General features: G+C 49.5%; 1 protein-coding gene across 19 annotated transcripts in view; it reads left to right on the top strand.

Moving 5' to 3' along the window:
- The window catches only part of Pcnt (pericentrin), an 88413-nt gene extending 68736 nt beyond the window's left edge, over nucleotides 1-19677 (top strand). For 8 of the 19 annotated variants that reach the window (XM_039099203.2, XM_039099205.2, XM_039099206.2 and 5 more), the window contains 12 exons: nucleotides 820-1096; nucleotides 1203-1353; nucleotides 6014-6694; nucleotides 9765-10009; nucleotides 11106-11208; nucleotides 12063-12236; nucleotides 14014-14133; nucleotides 14716-14948; nucleotides 15868-15947; nucleotides 16699-16834; nucleotides 17885-18012; nucleotides 19190-19677. In XM_039099203.2, the coding sequence (XP_038955131.1) occupies nucleotides 820-1096; nucleotides 1203-1353; nucleotides 6014-6694; nucleotides 9765-10009; nucleotides 11106-11208; nucleotides 12063-12236; nucleotides 14014-14133; nucleotides 14716-14948; nucleotides 15868-15947; nucleotides 16699-16834; nucleotides 17885-18012; nucleotides 19190-19230 (2369 nt within the window). In that variant the 3' untranslated portion in view covers nucleotides 19231-19677. The remainder of the gene's footprint in view (nucleotides 1-819; nucleotides 1097-1202; nucleotides 1354-6013; nucleotides 6695-9764; nucleotides 10010-11105; nucleotides 11209-12062; nucleotides 12237-14013; nucleotides 14134-14715; nucleotides 14949-15867; nucleotides 15948-16698; nucleotides 16835-17884; nucleotides 18013-19189) is intronic. The other 11 variants (XM_039099210.2, XM_063279160.1, XM_002728936.6 and 8 more) reach the window with 8 other exon arrangements.
- Nucleotides 19678-20833: the final 1156 nt, after the last annotated feature.

Consider the following 20833-nt stretch of genomic DNA (forward strand, 5'->3'; position numbering starts at 1 on the left):
TGAGGGAGGTTTTGATGGACGTGACATCTGTGATCAAATGCTCTGTCTCCTTTCTGGCTGTGTACTGATCAGGCCTTAGCGTGGCGGCCTCCCTCACAGTCTGGCGTTCTCCCTACTGCACAGGTCCGTATCTCTGTTTCTGGTGGGTTTCTGTCAGGTAATCACCCTTGTGCTGGGTCATGTGAATGCACGTGTCTCGGCCAGACTCCATTTTGTGTCTGGTTATAAGAGTCCTACAGCCGGTTGTGGTGGCGCACGCCGGTAGGATTTGCTGAAGGAGGCAGAGGCAGGAGGATCACGAGTTCGAGGCCAGCCTGGGCTACACGGTTGGGGATTTAGCTCAGTGGTAGAGCGCTTGCCTAGCAAGTGCAAGGCCCTGGGTTCGGTCCCCAGCTCCGGGGGAAAAAAAAATCCTGCACTGCAGGCTTGTACCATTTTTTGGTTCTCATGTTGGCAGAGCACTGACCTTGTAAGAAGCAGACAGCATTCCCTTTGAGTTTTCAGGACTCTGAGATTCTGGGAGAATTTTTCAGTAAGGCACATGGGCCTTAATTTGTTTCTGTTGAAGGTATGTGGTGTGTGAGGGTGGTTGGTGCTATAGGTCTCAGGGCGTGTCCTGAGCAGGAGGTCACACTTAAGAAGGCAGGTGTGTCACTCACTGAGTGGCTTCTTTAGACACAATGGCTTCCAGTTCACAGAAATGCTCACAGGAACTCCACCTCCCCAAATCAACAATGTTTGCGACTTGACTTGGTTGGCGCGTCACACACACTAGGGACTCGTGGATAATGTGCTGTCTGCTGTTTTAATTCTTCTCAGTCGAGCTGTTGGCTTACAAAGTGGAGCAGGAAAAATGCATAGCAAATGACTTACAGAAAACCTTGAGCAAAGAGCAGGAGGCAGCGAGTGACGTGCGCAAGCGTCTGATGGTGGAGCAGGGTGCCGTCCAGGACCTCAAGTCCGAGCTGCACGCCTGTAAGCAGGAGAACACGAACCTGCTGGAGTCGCTGGACAAGGTGCAGCAGGAAGTCCTGCGGCTCAGGTATGGCCATGTGACGTGGTCCTACAGTGGAACTTCATCTGCTTCGGCCGGCAGGTGCTGTGGGGGCTTTGGATTTCCATGTGACAGTGGTGGGAGGGACGCCTGCCTGAAGGTCCCCTTTACACAGGGCTCATTGCCACCCCTTGTGTCTCCCTCCCAGAGCCGTGCTGGACGGGAAGGAGAACGAGCTGAAGGTCGTCCTGGAAGAGCTGGAGTGTGAGCGTGGAAAGGGGCAGGTCCTCCAGGCCCAGCAGGAGGAGCAGCAGCTGCGGCACCTGCAGAGGGAGGGCCAGAGCTCAAGGGCCCTGGAGGTGACTGCTTTTCTTGTTCCTCTGAATGGTGGGCAGCCCAGTCGAAAGGACTTTAAGACAAAATAAGGCTGTGTAATCATTTATTTTGTTTTTGACTTTATAAAATCATTACATCATTTACCCCTCCCCTTCCCTTGAAAGCTTTCTGTGTATCCGGATGTGCTTGCTCTCTTTTAAATCTGTGGCCTGAATTCAACCTGCTTGATCTGTAAGGTGTTACTTGAATGTATATTATTATATATTGAATGTATATTGAATGGCTGACCATTTGGTAGTGCTCTTTGTGTAAGGTCGAGGCCTCATGGTCTATCCTTGTCCACCTCATGGTCTATCCCAATCCACCTCATGGTCTATCCCTATCCACCTCCTGGTCTATCCCTATCCACCTCATGGTCTATTCCTATCCACCTCATGGTTTATCCCTATCCATCTCATGGTCTATCCCTATCCACCTCCTGGTCTATCCCTATCTACCTCATGGTCTATCCCTATCCACCTTGCCGTGTCTGCTGTTGTCCTTCCTCAGCTCATGTTTAGGCGGCCATGTTGGTAAGGCTTTATAGGTGTAGCTTCCGAGATCGCTCCAAGACACAGTCTCACAGTAAACTCTGACCTCTGGCTCAGACAGTCTTTGTGTGCCCTCTCACCCAACGCTTTCTGAGCCTTGAGTGGGGGAGTGGTTTTAAGGATGGACCCATTGGGACCGGGTTCCACTGCCCTCATTTGGATGGCTTTTCTCCATGTGTTACAAATAGTGGTTTCCTTGAGGTCGGGAGGCTGAACGCTCACCTGTGGGTTTAAGGACGTATATTTAGAGCATGGTGCCAGAGATGCTCCCGATAGCGTAGAGCAGAGGGGACTGTGCTGGTTCTGTCTCTTTGAAGATCCACAACCTCACTGCCCCGGGAAATTGGTTAGGGTTCCAGTACCAGGTGTGATATCCCTCTTCCCGCATGGACCTTAAGACCAATGAGAGGGAAGCTCTTGGATACCATGAGGTATATGTCACTACCGCACCCTTCCAGCTCTTATGCCAACCAACATGGTGTCACCGTAGTTCACAGTCATCGTAGTTGGCCAGGACTCTCAGTGCTCCTGCCATTGGGAACCTGCATAGTGCCTCTGCTAGGATTAAAGCTAGTTCTCGAGGATGGAGACATTCAGGTCAGTTCCAGCTCAGTGGCCACTGAGGCCACATATGTGAAGCATGCAGTGTTTTAGCCATAGGAGTTAACTTGGTCCCTTTGAGGAACAGCCAAGGGCAGTGGCAGTAGCCTGTAGTGTTTTGGGGTCTCTTGGACAACCCTGGGTGTCTTAGGGTCACTGTTGCCTGATGAACACCCAAGACTTAAACAACTTGGGGAGGAGAGGGTTTATTTCGCTTCTAACATCACTGTTCATCACCGAAGGAAGTCAGGGCAGGAACTCAAACCCGTAGGAACTTAGAAGCAGGAGCTGATGTGAGAGGCCATGGAGGGGCGCTGCTGCTAGCTTGTTCCTCATGCCTTGTTTAGCCTCCTTTCTTGTCCCACCTAGGGCCACTAGTAAAGGGGTGGCAGTGACTGACCGACCACAATGATCTGGGGCCTCCCATATCAATTACGAATTAAGAAAATTCCCCACTGGCATCTCTACAGCCCTGATTTTTTGTTTGTTTTGTTTTGTTTGAGACAGTTTCTCTGTGTAGTCTTGGCTATCCTGGAATTCACTCTGTGGACCAGGCTGGCCTCGAACTCAGAGATCCACCTGCCTCTGCGCCCCAGAGTCTGGGATTAATGGTGTGCACTACTACACCTGGCTTAGAGCCCTCATCTGGAGGAGGCATTAACTCAAGTTTCCTCCTCTCTCTGATGACTTTATTTCGTGTCAAGTTGACATGAAACTAGCTAGCACATTTACCAGCAACTCAGAAGAGGGCTTCTCCTGCCTGGTTTTGGGGTTGTTGTGAGGTAGTCATTGTCTATTGGAGGGAGTGTTGTCAACCAAATGAGAACATTTCATGTAGGCTGTATGGGTCTGTGTGTTTACATACAGACTTACATGTATTAGAGTGTTTTTCTTTAGCTAGGTAGTTAATAGCTTGACTCTTTGTGACTTTTCCAGACATCCTTACTGTTACTTTCCTTCCTTCTATATTTTTCTCCCTTCCCCTCCCCTAATTATAGCTCCCTCCCTGCACAGTGGTGGTGGTGCACACCTTTAATCCCAGCAGTTGGGAGGTGGAGGCAGGGGGATCTCTGAGTTCCAGGACAGCCAGGCTACATAAGGAGAAACTATCTTGAAAAACAATAACCAGAAAAGCCCTTGATGTGTGTCACCTTCTCTGGGTCCATATTCCATGGTGCGTACACTCCACATTTCATTCTCCCTTAGTCAGTTAAAGGACACAGAAGTGGTTTCTGTTCTGAACGGAGCAGCAGTGGGTGTGGCTGAACACGAGTCTGTGGAGTAGGGCGCTGAGTCCTGGGGCCTGGGCCTGGGAGTGGCACGGCTGGGTCCCACGGCCAGTTTACTGTTAGCCTTTCTAGACTCTCCTACGCTGATATCTGTAGTGGCTGGACCAGTTTCCAGGCTGAGGCATTGGGTTTCAGTTCCATCTCTATTTCGGTTTGCGTCCTCTGTGGTGTTTCTGTCTCCCTCGTGGATTCTGTTCCGGCCTTGCACTGTCATTTCCAGCAGCCAACGGACATGTTTTCCTGGGTGTCACTCAGCATTTCCTCTCCTCAAGTTCTTTCTCCTTCATTTCATTGACTTGTGTCTTCCAACTCTTTGGCGTCTCAGATGAAGTTAATGATTGTCTTTGAAAGCATGTTCTGTGCTTCCTCTGGTAATTCTCATTGGCAAACATGTCTGCTACTAATAGAACTTGGAGAGAAGACACTGGCTTGACCTTTTCCACTGTTGTTAGTCCTGTGACGAGACCAGACATGTCTCGTTTTCTTAGCCTAGCCTGACACGGATAAAGCAGGTAGAGGACAAGGTGCACAGGCAGGTTGGGCCTAGAGGTTGGAAATGGCTGGGGTGCTGTGAAGTCAGATGGGCACAGGGGATGGGTTGCTGGACGGTTGTGCCCCTGGGTCTAATTCTGCACTGTGGGGTACATCTCTGGCTGGCGCAAAAAGTTGGAAGTGGTGTGGGACGGACGTGTGGGTTTGAGACTAGAGAAGCATAGAGATTGGTGGCTGTGCAGGCCGCTCAGGACAATCAGTGTGGGACCTGGGCATAATCTTGCAGGTTGGCTAGAGCGGATGAATGGGGAGGGATAGGGAGACTCATGGATCTAGGCCTTGGTGAAGGCTGTGAGTGGACCATTGGAATTCAGTGCAGAAGGGAGCTGCATGGCGGCAGGGAGGAGGGGTCCTGATGGAATCCTAGATCTGGGTTATAGCTCAGGCAGGAGGAAAAGGACACTGGATGTAGGACATGGGCTATACCTGGGAGTCTGGAGAGGAATTGTGCTTGGCGATGCTGAGAGAGACTCACGGGTTCAGCCCTAGAGATGTGTGAGATCTGCCTGAGTGGAGAGGATGTGGGTGCTGGCAGGTAAGGTAGCTCCTTGAAGAACCTATAGATAGCTTGCAACAGGGGCAGGAGTGGGCAGACAAGGCCAGGACACTGTAAGTAGGACCAAGGCAATATTTGAGAAAAACAGTACCTGGCGTCTGTGACTTATGCCAGCCCTGTTGGTTGTTCCCAGCATTGTTCTTGGCCATTTCCGTTGCTTGTTTTGTTGTTGTTTTGCTTGTTTGTTTTGTTTTTACTTTCTAAAGTGTTTTTATTTAACTTTTGAGAACTTGATACAATGTTTGATTAGATTTTCCCACTGATCCAACCTCATATTCTTTCTCTAAAGAAGAAATAAAAAGCACAAAAAAACATGGAGTCTGATTTGTTTTGGTCAACTACTCCTGTGCATGAGGTCTGCCTTGGAGTGCAGTATTCATTGAAGCTTTTCCTCCTGATCACTTAATAACAACTCTGAGACTAATTATTTATTAATACATTCTTAGGCTGTAATTTTCCCTGTGTTCGCCAAGTAGCTGTAACTTATTACCTCTTTTATTCTTATCTGAGATCAGCAACATGGCTGCTTTCCTCGCCTTGTCTTCTGACATGTGTCTCCTCAGCATTCTCGGGCGAATCTCCTGCTTTCCTGACTCTTTCCCAGAATCCTTTCTCATCCCAGGATGTCCCACCCCCTATTTCCTGCCTCAGCTCATTGGCCATAGGCTTTTTTATTGACAGATGATACTTAGAGGTTCTCTCTACAAGTGGGGTTGTTATACCCAGTGTCACACAACCTCCTTGTAGCTATCTGGATGATGCTTAGCATGTAAGGGCTTCATAATGCAGATGTGGTAAGCACGTGGCATCTGTGTGCCTCATATTCAGCAGTGTCCTTTAGCTCATGGTCTTCGGTGCATGACTTTAGACACCACATCTTTGAGCATCCTGGTACTTCTAAGAAAGGGAGAAAGATGTGTGCATGGAATACTAATTCTACACAGTATTTCATCCATGCAGTCCTGAGTATAGTGTTACTTATAGGATAGTTTTCAAAGGTTGTGATTTCTGAATTAAAAGTGTAAATAAGAAAACCATCTAGATCCTTGCCCATTTGGTATTAATTATTATTATCTTGTTTATTCCACCCATGCAGGAGTTGAAAATATCCTTGGAGAAGCAGCTGGCTCAAAACAATCAACTGTGTGTGGCTTTAAAACACGAGCGGGCGGCCAAGGACAACCTGCAGAAGGAGCTGCAGATTGAGGCCTCGCGCTGCGAAGCGTTGCTGGCCCAGGAGAAAGGCCAGCTCTCCGAGCTGCGGAAGAGCCTAGAGGCCGAGCGGAGCCGCTCGCTGGAGCTCTCTGAGGCCTTACAGCATGAGCGGCTCTTGACGGAGCAGCTGAGCCGCAACGCGCAGGAGGCCTGTGCCCGCCAAGATACCCAAGCGCAGCATGCTTTACTGCGCAAGCTGAAGGCAGAGAAGGCTCGCGCGTTAGAGCTGGAGGCCATGCTTGAGAAGGTGCAGAAGCAGGCTGCCCACACACAGCAGCAGCTGGAGGCTCAGGCTCAGGAGCGCTGCCTGGAGCTCCGGAGAGAGAAGGAGGTAAGTGGCAACCTGAGGTCAGCCGTGGACGCCTTGCAGACCCACAAACAGGAGCTGGGATGCTGTCTGGAGAGAGAGAGGGAGAAGGCAGCGTGGTTACAGGCAGAGTTAGAACAGTTGTCCGCCAGAGTGAAACAGCAAGAGGCACGCCAGGACGAGAAGAGGATGGACAGGAGGTCGAGCCGTGAAGACCTGGACAAGAGGAAGTGGCAGAGAGTCAAGGAGAAGCTGGTGAGAGCAATCTCCAGCAGCCGAGGCTCCGCGTTTACCGCCCCCGAATGACTGGAGGTGGTGACAGTTCTTGGGGACTTGTTCCTGGCCTCTGTTCTGTTCTTCTTTGTGGTGATGCCACACTGTGTCTCACTCACCCTAGCTCTGTAACAGGCTTTGAGGTAAAGGCTCGAGTGGCCTGTGCTCGACTCTGCAGGCTCCCGGGAAGTCTTTGTGAATTTGAAACATTTACTTTGTTTTTTAATTTTCACCAAATTTTCAAGTTAACGAACTACGTGGTGTCATTCTGGCATTTTCACACAGTGTGCGTTTTATTTTGCACCCACTCATTCTCCCTCTGTCTCTCTTTGCTCAGGGCCTTTCCTCCCCAGGACCCCCACCTCCCCCACACAGTCAACTTTGGTGTCACATGGATCCCCTTACACCTTCAGTTCCTTAGACTACACGCGTACATATAAATACATATGTTTATATGTACACATGCAGCCATATCTGTAAATTTAATTTTCCACTGGGTCTTACTTCACCTAATATGATGACCTACTATGATGACCTCCAGTTTCGACCGTTTCCTTCAGATGCCATGGTTTCATTTTTGGACGAAACGGACGCCATTTCTTTTGTCTTGTAGCTGAGACTGAGGCACCTATTGGATGAGGAGAGGGAGTGGGCACTCTTCCCTCGCTCTAGCTTGTAGAAGAAACACTCTGATGTTCCCGTTCAGTACAGTGCTGACTCTGTATGGATTTGTCATATATAGCCATTTCTGTGTTAAAGATTGGCCACTGAGTGAGACATGACAGGAACTGCATTGAACTGTGGAGGCTGCGTTGCATAGCTTGGTGTCTCAACAAGTCCTCTCCTGAACACATGTCCAGTTTTCTACGTATGGTTGTTTTGCTTTTATTTGTGTCTGTGCGCATGCGCGTGCAGCGCCTGTGGAGGTCAGAAGAGGCCATCCTGGAACTGGAGTTACAGCGGGGTCTTAAGCCATTGTGAAGACGCTGGTCCTATAACCTGGGTCCTCTAGAGGATCTGCCGGTGCTCTTGACCCCTGAGCCCTCTCTGCAGTCCTCAAGTCTTTCTGCTGTATTGTGTGGCTTGGGTGTGGAGGCGAGAGCGTTGGGAGTTGGTCGTCCTCCCTCAGCAAGGCTTCTAACACCCAGATCCAGGTCATCAGACTAGTGTGGCAAGTGCTTTGCCCGCCCAGGCGTTTGACCAGTCCCGGTCTTTCACTCCTCATCTTGCTGCTTGTCCTGGCGGACACTTGGCAGCCCAGAGTGGGCAGAGTGGGAGCATCTGTCTCCTCTCCTGTGTGGGGAAGATCCAGCCTTCCGCTGTTAGTTGTGATAGGTTCAGGAAGCTTGGATCACTCCTGTGGAACCTACTCTGTGTGTGTGTGTGTGTGTGTGTGTGTGTGTGTGTGTGTGTGTGTGTGTGTGTGTGTGTGAATTCTCTTTAATCTCTGGTTATTTAGTCTTTTAAAATCTGTTTTAAATTGCAAAAGAAGATTAGACTTAGGGAGTGGGCTAGAACATAGCTGGGCAGGGAGTGTTTTGCCTTGTAAATATTTCTAGCACTGCTCCCTCCCCCACAAAAAGTCATTAAGGCATTTGTTAGGTGCTTTTTCATTATTTCTTCATGTCTGCAGGTTTTGTGATAGAAAATTTCAGCAATGGGTTTGTGACAGAGCCAGCCTTTGATTCCGGCCATGGTGAACACTTCTATTTAACTGCTGCGCTCAGTTTGTGATTATGTGGTTGAGCGTCTTTGTCTCTGTATTCAGAAGGGATATTAGCCTGAAGCTTTCTTATAGCTCTAGTTTTAGGTCAGCGTGGTAATGCCTGTATGGGTCAGGCTGGGCTGAGAAGTGTTCTTCCTTTCATTTTATTTTTCCTGAAATAGGGTCTCTCAGTATAAACCCTGGCTGTCCTGGAACTTACGCTTTAGACCAGGCTGGCCTCAAACTCAGAGATTTGCCTGTCTCTGCCTCCCAAATGCCTGTAATCCCAGCACTCAGGAGGCTGTTAGTAGATCACAAGTTCAAAACCAGCCTAGGTGATAACAGCAAGATCCTTTTGGTTTTTGTGTGTTTGTTTGTTGGGGTCTTTTTGACACAAGGCCTCACTAGGTAGCCTTTGCTAGTCTGGAACGTGCTGGGTAGACTAGGCTGGTATTGAACTCACAGAGATCCTAGCAAGGCCCTTTTGGTTTTGATTGTTTTGGCACCCCAGCTTAGCCTGAAGAAAGGACCATTCTGTCTCCTGCATGCACATCCATGCCGCCGTGGTCACATGGAGGTCAAAGGATAAACTTGTGGCTTCAGTTCTCTCAGTCTACCTTAACCCTCTAAGCCTTCTTGGCCTTCCCTCTGTTCCCTCTCACATGACCCGGTGAGGTGACTCCACCTCCATGTCAGGGGAGGGTCCAGGCCCATTGGTTGCTTTTGCCCTGTACTAGCAGCTCTAGTCCTTGGCTAGCAGCTCTTCAGCGCCTTGGCACTCAGGTGAGCTCACTTCCGTCTGTAGGGCTAGGCTGCTGATCAGTTAAGCCACCGGACTACCAGTGGCATTTGTCGTTTGCCTCTTGTCATCCTGTGCTTGGGGTGTGTGTATAAATGAACTTCAGCCCATGTCAGCCTCACAGACTTCACTGCTGCTTACTCCATGTCAGGATCTGGGTAGAGGGCCAATAAACTGTAAACCCCTTCTTCCCAGATGCTGGGGTTGGTTTTGGAAGCCAGGGTGCGTGTGTGTGTGTGTGTGTGTGTGTGTGTGTGTGTGTGTGTGTGTGTGCGCGCGCGCGCGCGCGCGCGTGCGTTCCCCTGTGTGGGGCTGCTCTTTTGGTCTTTGGCACTGTAATTGTTTAGGACTTGTTTTGAGGTGAGATCTTGGCCTTAGTGAGACTTACTGTGTACATCCAGGCTGCCCATCAACTCACGATCCCCCGCTTCCCCCTCCAAGTGCTGGTTGTGGGCATGCCCCACTATGCCTAGCGTCAAACAGGGAAAAAAAAGAATTCTTTTTTAAAGCTGTAATGGTCTCTTCTGTTGCTCTTGCCGTTGTGACAGCGAGAATTGGAGTTGCAGCGCCAACGTGATGAACACAAGATTGAGCAGCTTCAGCGGTTAGTGAGAGAGCTGAGGTGGAAAGAGGAGGCGCCTGGAGGAAACGGCCCTTGCCGGGGCTCCCCCTGCCTCGGTTCTCTGGAGAGAGACCAGTTCCAGGAGCAGCAACAGGAACTGGAGAAGATACGGCAACAGCTACTGTGTGCAGCCGGGTTCCTCACAAGCTTTACTAACCACACAGTAGACAGGTATGCTCGCACGAACTCAGGGTAGCGGGACAGCCAGCGGCCACCGCTACCCCACCCCACCCATCCAACTCACGCACCTGTAGTTCCCACACCAGGTAGGCAGGGGGATCACCGCAAGTTCAAGACTGGCTTAGTCTGCACAGTGAATTCCAAGCCAACAAGGTCTATATAGCAAGACTAGTTAAGGGGGATAAAACACGAAGTGTTAGCCACCTTTGATCTCAGGACCATGTCTTTCAGGTGTCCTACAATTTTCTCACTTTATGAGTTTAGTTGAACCAATGGGCAAGGTCTTCTGAAGGATTTGATAAAACCATATTTTTACATTCTAATGTTACAAAAATCTTGTTATTCATAGTTTCTGTGCTGAGATTGTTTTTTCTTTTCTTTCTTTTTTTTTCATGCACCTAGCTCTGTAGCATCCGGCCCGGATGCTTCCTCAACTTGTCCTCCTACATCCTCCATGCCCACTGGGGGTGGTGTGGTAGGGGGTGCTGTTATCAGCTAGGATAGCTCCTTGTTCATACCCAGATTTGATCTGCTGAACAGCACGGTTTCATTTAGGACAGCGCTTAGACATCTTTGATTGTCATATTTATTTATTTCGCACATTTGTATCTCTGTGGGTGAATGCATAGAGGTCACTGCTGTCTCTTTCCACCCAGTGGAAGGTCAAACACAGGCAGTCAGGCTTGGCAGCAAGCGACGACATCCTGGTACCCAGGAAAACGCTTTAGTTATCAGTACGACAGGAAGCGGTGGGATGCGGGGACGCGGGGATGTGGGGATGCTGGCACCGCCGCTAGCTCAGGAGATTTCTGACTCTCATCTGTGTCTGTTTGCTGATTCGGTCAGCCTTCCACCATAGCATCCTGGGCCAAAGTGCTGCCTAGGCCCCTGTCACAGGCAGACTCTGAAGTGACGCACCAGCCTGGCAAGTCACCCGTGCAGACATGCAGAGCTGGACCCCTGGTTTCTCAGGGAAAATGCTGTGTAAATGTACTTCCTTTGTGCCACTAACAGGGTTCTTGAATAGTTGAGGATTGCGATCATTAGGGTATGTATAAGCCTTTTAAACACCTGCTTGTTTTCCTAGGACAATTAAAGATTGGACGTCATCAAATGAGAAGGCGGTGTCATCCTTAATGCGCACGCTGGAGGAGCTGAAGTCTGAACTGAGCATGCCCACCTCCTTCCAGGTACAGCTGGGCTTCCCTGTGCGGCAGCACACGCTCTCTCTTCCTTCTTCCATTGGGGTGTCCTGGTGCCTACACTGCCTACTCTTCTCTACAACTGAGTATCTGATTCCGAAACCTTGGGGTCTCGGCTGCACCACTGCACAGACTGTGTAGCCATTTACACATGATGCTCGCTGTTCCTGGCCTGGACTCATCCCAAGAGCTAGAGACTGAGCAGAGGGCAGTGGGTTCTGGGAGGTGGGGCACCTGCCCACAGCAGCCTGCTTCTGGTCTGCTTCTGCCGAGAGCCGGAATGAAGTCGCAGCTCTAGGCTCCCTGCGGGTAGCAGCCTTTGAGTTTCCTATATGTCCTAGATACTGACATTGTTGCTGTCACCACATGTCACCAATGTCCTGTGGTAGATCCGATTATAGCATGCTGTCAGATAATAGAGAAGCCATGCCACCCACTGTGATCCTCTTCAGCGAGTGCCACAGGGAGATGTGGGGTGTCCCACCCCGCTCCTCTGTGTCCAAGTTCTAAAATTCCTCCACAGAGGTTCCAATTGTAAGTGCACAGGTCCATTACATGGGTGCACATAGGATGAACAGCAACCTTCCCTGTTTAATTTACCACCTCATTACGGGACTCTCGAAACACTCAAATCAGGATTACACTTGCAACAGACCTGCACACAAAGCTGGACTATTTTATAAAAGATGGGAAAAAATGGTGATTTACTGGCCTATTGTTTCCTGTCGCATTTGTTTTGCCCAGCCCCACAAGCCTGGTATGAGATACCAAAACTTCTGAAACTTAGTCCCCGAAGCAATCAGTAATAATAATTCTTCTGACTCTGTTTACTCCTCTTCAAGAAAAAAATGGCTGCAGAACTACAGGTCCAGCTCATGAATGAACTGCTGAGCGACAACGATGCCCTCACAAAAGCCGTGGGCATGGCCACCCGAGAGAAAGCTGAGCTGTGCAAGACCGTCTCCCGGCTCGAGAAGACCCTGAAGCATCACACGCAGAAGGGCTGCATTCTTAATGTACGCATCTCTGCCTCTTCCTGGCACAGCGCCTGCCCGCTTTCTCTTTACCGTAGGGTCTGTCAGATTTGTCCATTCTGCTGGTCAGGGAACAACCGGGCTTCTTCCTAGATCTGGGCCTGGACACCACTTCTCCTGGTCGGCCCTGGGGCTCCATCCCTGCTTGTGTATCGCCTGACTAGTAGTTCCGGGGTCTTGCTATGCTGCCCAGGCTGGTCTCAAGCTCCTAGCTAGTTACTCCTCCCAACTCAGTCACCCAGCTTTGTTTTGTTTGGTTTGCTTGTATTTTGTTGGGGAGTTATGGGTTGGGGCAGAATCCTAGGTAGCTCAGGCTGGCTTCCAACTCCCCATATAGCTGTTAGCTGGCCTTGCACTTCTGATGCTCCTATCTCCACATTCCAAATGCTGGCAGTACAGCCGTGTGCCATCATACCCAGTGTTCAGTCTGTGTGCCTGCATGCCAAGTTCAGGTCCAGGGCGGAAGTCCACATTGGGTGTCTTCCTCACTTGTTCTCCACCTTATCTTTTGAAAGCCCACAGGCCCCAGAAACTCTCCTGTCTCTACCTCCTCAGTGGAAATTACAGATCCCCACTCGCTGCCGAGAATCCAAACTCGGGTCCTTGTGTTTGTATGGCAGGCCCTTTAGCAGCCGAGTCATGTACCCAGTGACAGCAAGCTGAAACAGGAAACTGAAAGGAACTCCTGAGAGTGGGAGGGCTTCCCTAGAGTGGACAAGGCCTTTCAACTTTTAGTCTAGAAAAGTCTTATACCGAGCGACAGCTGAAACTGGAGAATCTGGACTGCCATGGACCAAGCCAGTGGGAGGCCCACGTGCTCTGTGCCTGAGGAAGGAGGTGATCCTGTTCTGTTCACGTGCTGCCTAACCAGTGAGAGGCAGTTAGACACTGTACCCTCTCCCCTTGGCCATCTCTGGCTCTTGGTCATGGTTGACCTTGGCTCTCTGCTAGCCGTTTGTCACTAAGCGTTCTTTCCTCCGGCCCTGGAGATGTCTCAGGGGCTGCTAATTAAACCACTCTCTTCATTGTCTGGGCTACTAAGAAGTAGGTGTAATTGTTTGCAGTTAACTGTCTATGGGGATGGTCCAGCATCTCTTTCTTGAAGTAGATGGAAGCGGATACCACGTTTATTTACAGTGTATTTATTATGTTGATGTGTTTGGGTGTTTTGCCTGCATATACGTCTGCGAACCACATGTGTGCTTGGTGACCATGGAGGCCAGAAGAGGTCATTAGATCTCCTGCAACTGGAGTTATGGATGGGTGTGAGCCCCAAATGGACGCTGGATATCCTTCGCAGCCTAGCAGTGTTCTTAACTGCCAAGGCATCGCTCAGCTCTCCTTACAGTTTAATCCATTACCGTTTTCTACATTAGAAGTTAGACTATTGTGTATTAGGTTCCCCAGACAAGGGAGTTTCGTGGAGAGCCCTGACCTGTATCACTACCCCAGAACCTTAACCTGTTGAGTTTGGTGGTCTCGAAATCATCCAACAGACGAGGACAGTCAAACTGTAGTGGCATATATATGTACCTATTATCCCTGTGCTGGAGACTAGTGGACCTCTGGGGCTAACTAGTCAACTAGCCTAGCCTAAAGGTAAATCCAAGGCCCCCGTTAGAGCCCCAATCCTGAGGAATAGCACGCCTGGCCTAAGGCTTCCCTCCGACCTGCACCTGCAGATGTATACACCTGTAACCCTCCCCCATGGAAGAGCAAAGGCTCCATCGAGTCGCCGCTGTGTTTTTATTTCTAACAGAGGCAAAGCAAGACTCCATTGAAGCAAGATGGGATGGACCTGCAGAGCTCCCTACCGCACTCAGACCCAGAGTGGCACCCGCAGACTACAGGCGGGGACACAAATACCTGCAATATCAAAGTAAGACATGCAGGAAGGGCGCCAGAGTGCCAGCCACGTCCCAGGCCAGGGCTAGTTCACTGCAGGAGCAAGGCCTCCTCAACTACCACAAGGTTCTTGTTTGCTTGGTGTGTCTGTCGACACGTAGTTCAGACACACTTCTTTACAGAAGACCCACTGCCCCAGTGGTCATTTCACTGTGAATGAGAAAGGAAGCCGGCATAAACTGGCCCTCAAGACTTGGTTTGGTTGTGTGCAGTTGCCGTGTTTGCTCTGGTAGTGGACAAATCATCAGGAGGCCGTTTCTATAGGCGAAGACAGTCTTTCTTACCCTTGCCTCTGAGGGAAAAGTGCTTCTCAGGGTTCGGACCCAGGCTCCGTGGTTTCAGTTTTTCCCCTCAGAGCCCAAATCCCGAGTCTTCGTGGGCTCGCTTGCGAGTGCTGTGGAGAGGTTTTTCTGTCATGTGCCACTGTGGCGCGTCAGTGTGCACGGATGACTGATAATTTGTGAGGAGCAACTCAGTTCAGTTTCCTTATTTTGTAATGAATGACGTTGAACAGCATTATATGTGCTTCCTCTGTTTCTCTCTGTCTTCCTCTTAGATGGAGAAGCTGTACCTGCACTATCTGAGGGCAGAGAGCTTTAGGAAAGCTCTGATCTATCAGAAGAAGTACCTCTTGCTGCTGATTGGTGGGTTCCAGGACTCTGAGCAGGAGACCCTCTCCATGATCGCCCATTTGGGGGTCTTCCCTTCCAAAGCCGATAAGAAAGTCACCGCATCACGCCCCTTCACCAGGTTCCGCACTGCTGTTCGGGTGGTCATCGCAGTTCTGAGGTAAATGTCCCGCCCCCAAGCCAGTTAACAGTGGACAGCACATGCTTGCATCAGTGGTGGCTTTAGTCCTTAAAACTACAGTGCTTTGTCCTTCAGTATCAGTGGCTGGAGGGATGGCTACCAAACCCACATGGTCATTCACAGCCATTTATCACTAGTTCCAGGGGATGTCACTCATTCTGACCTTCCTGGTGTCAGGCATTCATGTGCTGTGCATACATATGTGCAGGCAAAATATGCATACAAATAAACAGATTCATGTCTGTGGTATGGTGGCACAGCCTCATGATCCAGCACTCAGAAGGCTGAGAAGGAAGGGTCAAAAGTTGTAGGGTAGCCTGAACTATATTATACAGGGGACCCAGTACCAGAATGCCTGAAAAAGTCTCCAGAGCCTGGTAGTCCTTTTTGGAATAATCTTTGGTTGGTCACATCACAAAGAGTCATGCCACTTGTCAGGAAACCATGCTAAAAGGAGTGTCAAGCACCCGTGTATTGTCACCCTGTCTGCCATCTTCCCGACACGGTTAGTATAGTCCTGCTGATGGGGTCCCTCTGGGTTAGTCAGAAGCAATCAGAAAGAAGGAATGAGTTTTTCCCAATTTCCGGTGATAACGGTCAGGCTGGAATTTTGGAGTGTGATGGGCTGTGGGTGAGCCGTGGTGGACAGGGGCAGATCGAGCTGATTTACAAGGGCATGGCCAAAGGGGGCTTCTTTAGAAGGCGGAAGGTTCCTAGGCAGCATGAAGGTACCACCAGCTCCAGCTCCGTGTCCAGAGCTAGTAGGCAGCTTGCCAGTGGCCCCACACAGCTGTGACCCGAAGGGCACCTTCTGGTGTCTGGTCACAGCAGGATTGTTGCTGCCTCCTTGCTTCCTGTTTGCTTTGGGTTAAATGTGTTTTGTCCCCTTTCTGTACAGGTTACGATTTCTGGTTAAGAAATGGCAGGAAGTGGATCGGAAGGGAGCGCTGATACACCACAGCAGAAGCACCCGCCACGGTAGGTCTCCAGTCATTGTCCTTCCTGCTGCTTGCGGCATTTTCTTGAGCGCTGTGGCATGGGAATGTAGTAACGCACAGAAAGGAAACTGGGAATCCCAGTCGGTAGCCACCCTACAGCATTGGGAACAGCACTGGTGGACCAATGCCTGTCAGGGAGCTGAGCACTGATTCTGGAGCGTTGACCACTGGTCCTTGTCGCTCTCCAGAGCCGACTAGCGCTCTCCTTTATGCTGCTGCACTCCTGTGTGAGCATTCATGCTCATGTTTAGCTCAGTGGCACCTTGTCCGTGGAGCTCTCTTCCTCTTCACGTGAAGCGTTAACAGTGGCTTCAGGGACTCCAGAGGGGCCAGTGACACAAGCACGATTCTTTGCTGGGTCTTTGCCTAGTGTCTAGGGGTGGCAGATATAAATGTCCTTCCTACTTAGAGGACATGGAAGGCCTAGGCTACTGAGCCACCACTGGCTGCCCGATATCCTGATAGTTCAGGCCAACAGGCATTGGTCCCTAAAGATCTCCTAAAGGTTCCTAGTCATGGGCTGCCCGTGTCCTGCTGGCAATCGGGGCCAGAGTCATTCGAGCAGAATGTAGGTCATCAAAACTTCAAACTATCACAACTTGGTATGTTTTGAAATCACCTTACAGGATCTTAAAATTGTTTGTATAAGCTTAAATTTTTGCAGAGGGACCCTTCTACTAAAGTGTGAATTTCTTTTCCTAATGATTTGGTGTTTGCTCATTCTTGGGAAGGACATCGAACCTCCCAGAGACAAAATTCTCCGTCAGGAACTAGAGCATCTCTGCCAACTCGAGACGTTTCCTCAGGGCACACCAAGGACTCTCGGCACAGCCCCAAGTGTTCAGCCACCTCGCTGGGGAAGGGAAGGTCAGTTCGGCTGCCCCAGCCATTTCACCTAGAAATCACGCCTGCAAGCTTCCGAAGCCTGTATGGCTACCCAGAGACATGCAGTTTGAAAATTGTGTCTTTGACTGACTCAGATCGAGGTAGGGGACACAGGAGAGACCGCAAGAGCCTAGGATCTTGATGTTGTTCAGGAAGGGCTAATACGTCTGTGTTGCCAAGTGGTAGTGGTTATTCGTTTAAGCCCAGCATTCAGACTGGCCTCTGAGTTTGAGGCCAGTCTGCACTATGGAGTGGGCTTTGGGATAGCCAGGGCTACAGAGAGAAAAACCAACAAGCTCACCTGGGCTCAGTAAGTGAGGCGTGCCCCGCCCTGAAGAGGTTTGGGAGCTTAGCTCATTGAAAGAAAAAGGAACATGGTGTTCCCTGGGGACTCGGAGCCTGCCAGGAAGGGTGGTCACGATGGGAATTAGACAAGGGTGGGTTTTGCCCTGGGAAACGTAGCCGATAGGTGGGCCATCTCAGTCACAGGGGAAGGGTACTGAGGCATCCAGTTGGGGTAACAAGTATAACCTCAAAAGTTGGTGAACGAAACAGTACATGATTGTTGCAACTGTGGCCAGCCACTCTGACTGCTCGCAGAGTGTGGTATAGACGTTGATTTGGGGCATTTATTTTGTTTTGAGACAGTCTCATTATGTAGCCCTAGCTGACCTGGAACTTGCTGTGTAGACCATGCTAGCCTTGAACTCACAGAGGTCCGATCTCGTTCTTACCTCTGTCTCCCAAATCCTGAAGTTAAAGGAGTGTGCCACCACACCCATGGAGTATACTATATGGGGGTAGTGTATCGTTCAGTTGATACAGTGCTTATCTAGCATTCCTGAGCCTCTGGATTCTAGATAAAGAAAAAACACTTTTTCTTTGAGGTAAAGAACAGGCATGAAGAGAAGAGCCCTGGTGGAGACCTGTTCATATTGGTCAGCTGACCCCAGCTCCTCTTCTGTGCACCCTTGATGACAACATCACCTGTTAATGTCTGCCTTCCTTCCTGATATGGTTCTTTGTTTACAGATCAACTTCGTCAACAAGTTCAAGGCTCGAAAGATCCCTGACTGCTTCTCAAGATCCCGAGCAGTCCTTGACAGAATACATTCATCTTTTAGAAATGACCCAGCAAAGACTTGCGGGACTGCCACCAGGTAAAAACATCTGGCAGTACTTGTCACAAACACCATTACTGCTCCTTAGAGACCTAACGACATAGCAGAGACTTCTAATGAATTGAGACGACAGTACTCCTGAGTAATCCCAGCACTAGATGGGCACTGGCAGGAGGGTTGCAAGCAGTTTGAAACCAGACTGGTATACACAGTGAATACCAGGCTAGCCAGGTACAGACAGAGTGAGTGCTGGGCTAGCTAGGGCTGCACAGTAATATGGCATCTCAAAAAGAAACAACAGACCCTCTAACATGAGCTTAGCAATGGTTAGGCTGAGTGAATGTACAGCTGTGTGAACAGTGCCCTTAGCAGTGTGTGGTGGATAAGTCTGGGTCAGTCACTGGTGGGGTCTTTCCACCCTCTGACGCTGATCGGGAAGGTGAAGGCAATCACTTTTCTCTTCACTGTGAGCAAGAATCTGGGAAGCCTCTCTAGCCTGTAGCTCCACGCGTTTCCAAATTCATCAGGCAAAGACTTTAGCCAAAGGCCTTACAAACCACGCGGCGAGGTTATCCTAACAAGGGCCCTGCTCTCTAGCACCAGTTTTCTGTTAGAAAATTGATCACAAGCATCTGACAAGAGGCAACTAAAGAACGATTTGTTTTGGTTCCCGGCTTGTTGTGTCAGGGTGTCGGGGTTTGCCGGCTGCCGGGCGTAGTTTCTGGTGGAAGCTGATGTGATGTGTGTGGCTGCTTGAATGTGTGCAGATTAGGAAGCAGAGGAGGGACAGGAAGTGAGGCCAGGCTGTTAAAAGAAAACACCTCACATCCTGCTTCCAGTAAATCACTTCCTTCGGCGAGGCTTCCTATCCTAAATGGTGCACAGCCTCCTGAAACAGGGTTACCATCTGAAGGCTGAGAGTTAAAACGCTCTTGTGAAGGAAAGTTCACATTCAAATCATTCCCAATTACGCTTTGACCTGTATATAGCGTATGTAATAGTTTCTTAAACCTCACCTCCTATTTTATTAGAAAAGTTTCATGATAACTCACACCCTTACCAAAGCTTAATTCAGTGATGGTATTTTGAAGTTATAAAAATTGTTTTGGCGCAAGGCCCTGGGTTCGGTCCCCAGCTCCAAAAAAAAAGAAAAAAGAAGAAAAAAAAATTGTTTTGGAAAGTTTTATAACAAATTTCTATTGTATTTTAATTTTAGATGCTCCTCAGAAAGCCTGCCCCCAGAAGATTAAACAATGAATAAAGTTCTTCTGGCTATTAACCTTTGACATTTCTATTTGAGGAAAGATGGTTTTTTTCCTAAGGAAAGCTCATGATATGGCCTGGGACACACTTCGAGAGTAGTGACGCCAGCCTCTAGGAGCCCCCGAGAGCTCCTACCTCCACACCCTGCTGAATGGCGGGGAGAGCCCGCTGTGCTCCTTCCCACCCAGTAAGCAGTGTCCATGCTGGGTCCTGTGCCTGATGACGGAGCCACCTGCGTCCTCTGTGGCGGAAGATGCTTATTTTCTTAGCATGTCAGGGTGGGCAGGTCAGTGGAATGAACACATAGCAAGGAATACATTTTAAAGACTGTTCTCTGATGAAATGATGGATGGATGGACGCTCTTTGTGTTTTTTGTTTTTTAAATCCGTTCAGTTTATTCTTTTTTGTTGGCAAAACAAATAAAATGATGTCACACTTGCTTCTCATGGCTACAACCATTCTATGACCCCTTCATATTTATACCATGCAGTGAATCTGGTTCAGAACTCTTCACCCCTCAATGAATGTATGGTCAGGCGTGTCACACAGACATCCACACGTGTGTGGAGTCAGGAAACATGGCAGAGTGCTTTTGAAACAACAATATAGTTAGTGGGCATATTGTTTAAAACATCTTCCTAATTCTAAGAGGGGCGTAAGTTTACCATGCTCAATTAAAGTTTGTCCCGGCAGTGCTTTAAATCAATTATGTGGAGTTGTATCAGTCAGAGCCCAGGCTAGAAATGAGGCATTTCAGGTCTTCAGATGTAATTTAATATAAGTATTTGTTTGCTCTGTAGTCAGACGAGCTGAGACAAAGTAAAGTAACTCAGAGATGAGCCACTAAATTTGGGTTTGAAGAACTATGAAACTGTCTTTGGACTCAGAACCAGTCCTCCGTGGTAAAAGACAAGCCCTGATGAGGCAGATCAGCTGCCAGAGGCATGCATACACATACACGTGCACACATGCACATGCAACATGCACACATACACACATGCACGCAGGAACATGCATACCCACACACACATGCACGCATACTCACACACACATGCACACAACATGCATACATCATGTCAGTAGCCCGACAGCTGTAGGCCTGTTAACAATTCTACCTCAGCAGACTGCATGGTATCTTGCAACACTACAAAGTCAGCAAACATAGGAGGAGGGGCCTCCCAGTACTGTCCTACAGTAGGAATTCCAGCTTGCCAGGGGCCATGGTGGCACATGCCTTTAATCCCAGCGCTCAGGTCTGCCTGGGCTACACAGTGAGTTCCAGGACTACATAAACCCTATCTCAAAACCAGTAAATAAATAAATCTTGTCATATTTGTCTTTGAGTGACTGGATAAGCCCCCTTTGTCTGCTTTCTTCCTCATCTGCCGGTTGCTTTAGCACTGTATGGATTGGTTTATATGCTGGTCTCAGTCACCGGGATCCACCAGGGCCTCTCCTATCTCATCTAGGCCATGCTCTACCCTGGGGTGCCCTACCAGTCCAGGGGTACCTACTGGATTAACTTCCTCCTTTCCTGTGAGCCCAGTCCTCTCAGGCCTAGTGAGCTGGCTTAAGACAGCACATCTCCCTGTTCTC

The sequence above is a fragment of the Rattus norvegicus genome, chromosome 20, assembly GCF_036323735.1.
Source record: "Rattus norvegicus strain BN/NHsdMcwi chromosome 20, GRCr8, whole genome shotgun sequence".
NCBI lineage: Eukaryota > Metazoa > Chordata > Mammalia > Rodentia > Muridae > Rattus > Rattus norvegicus.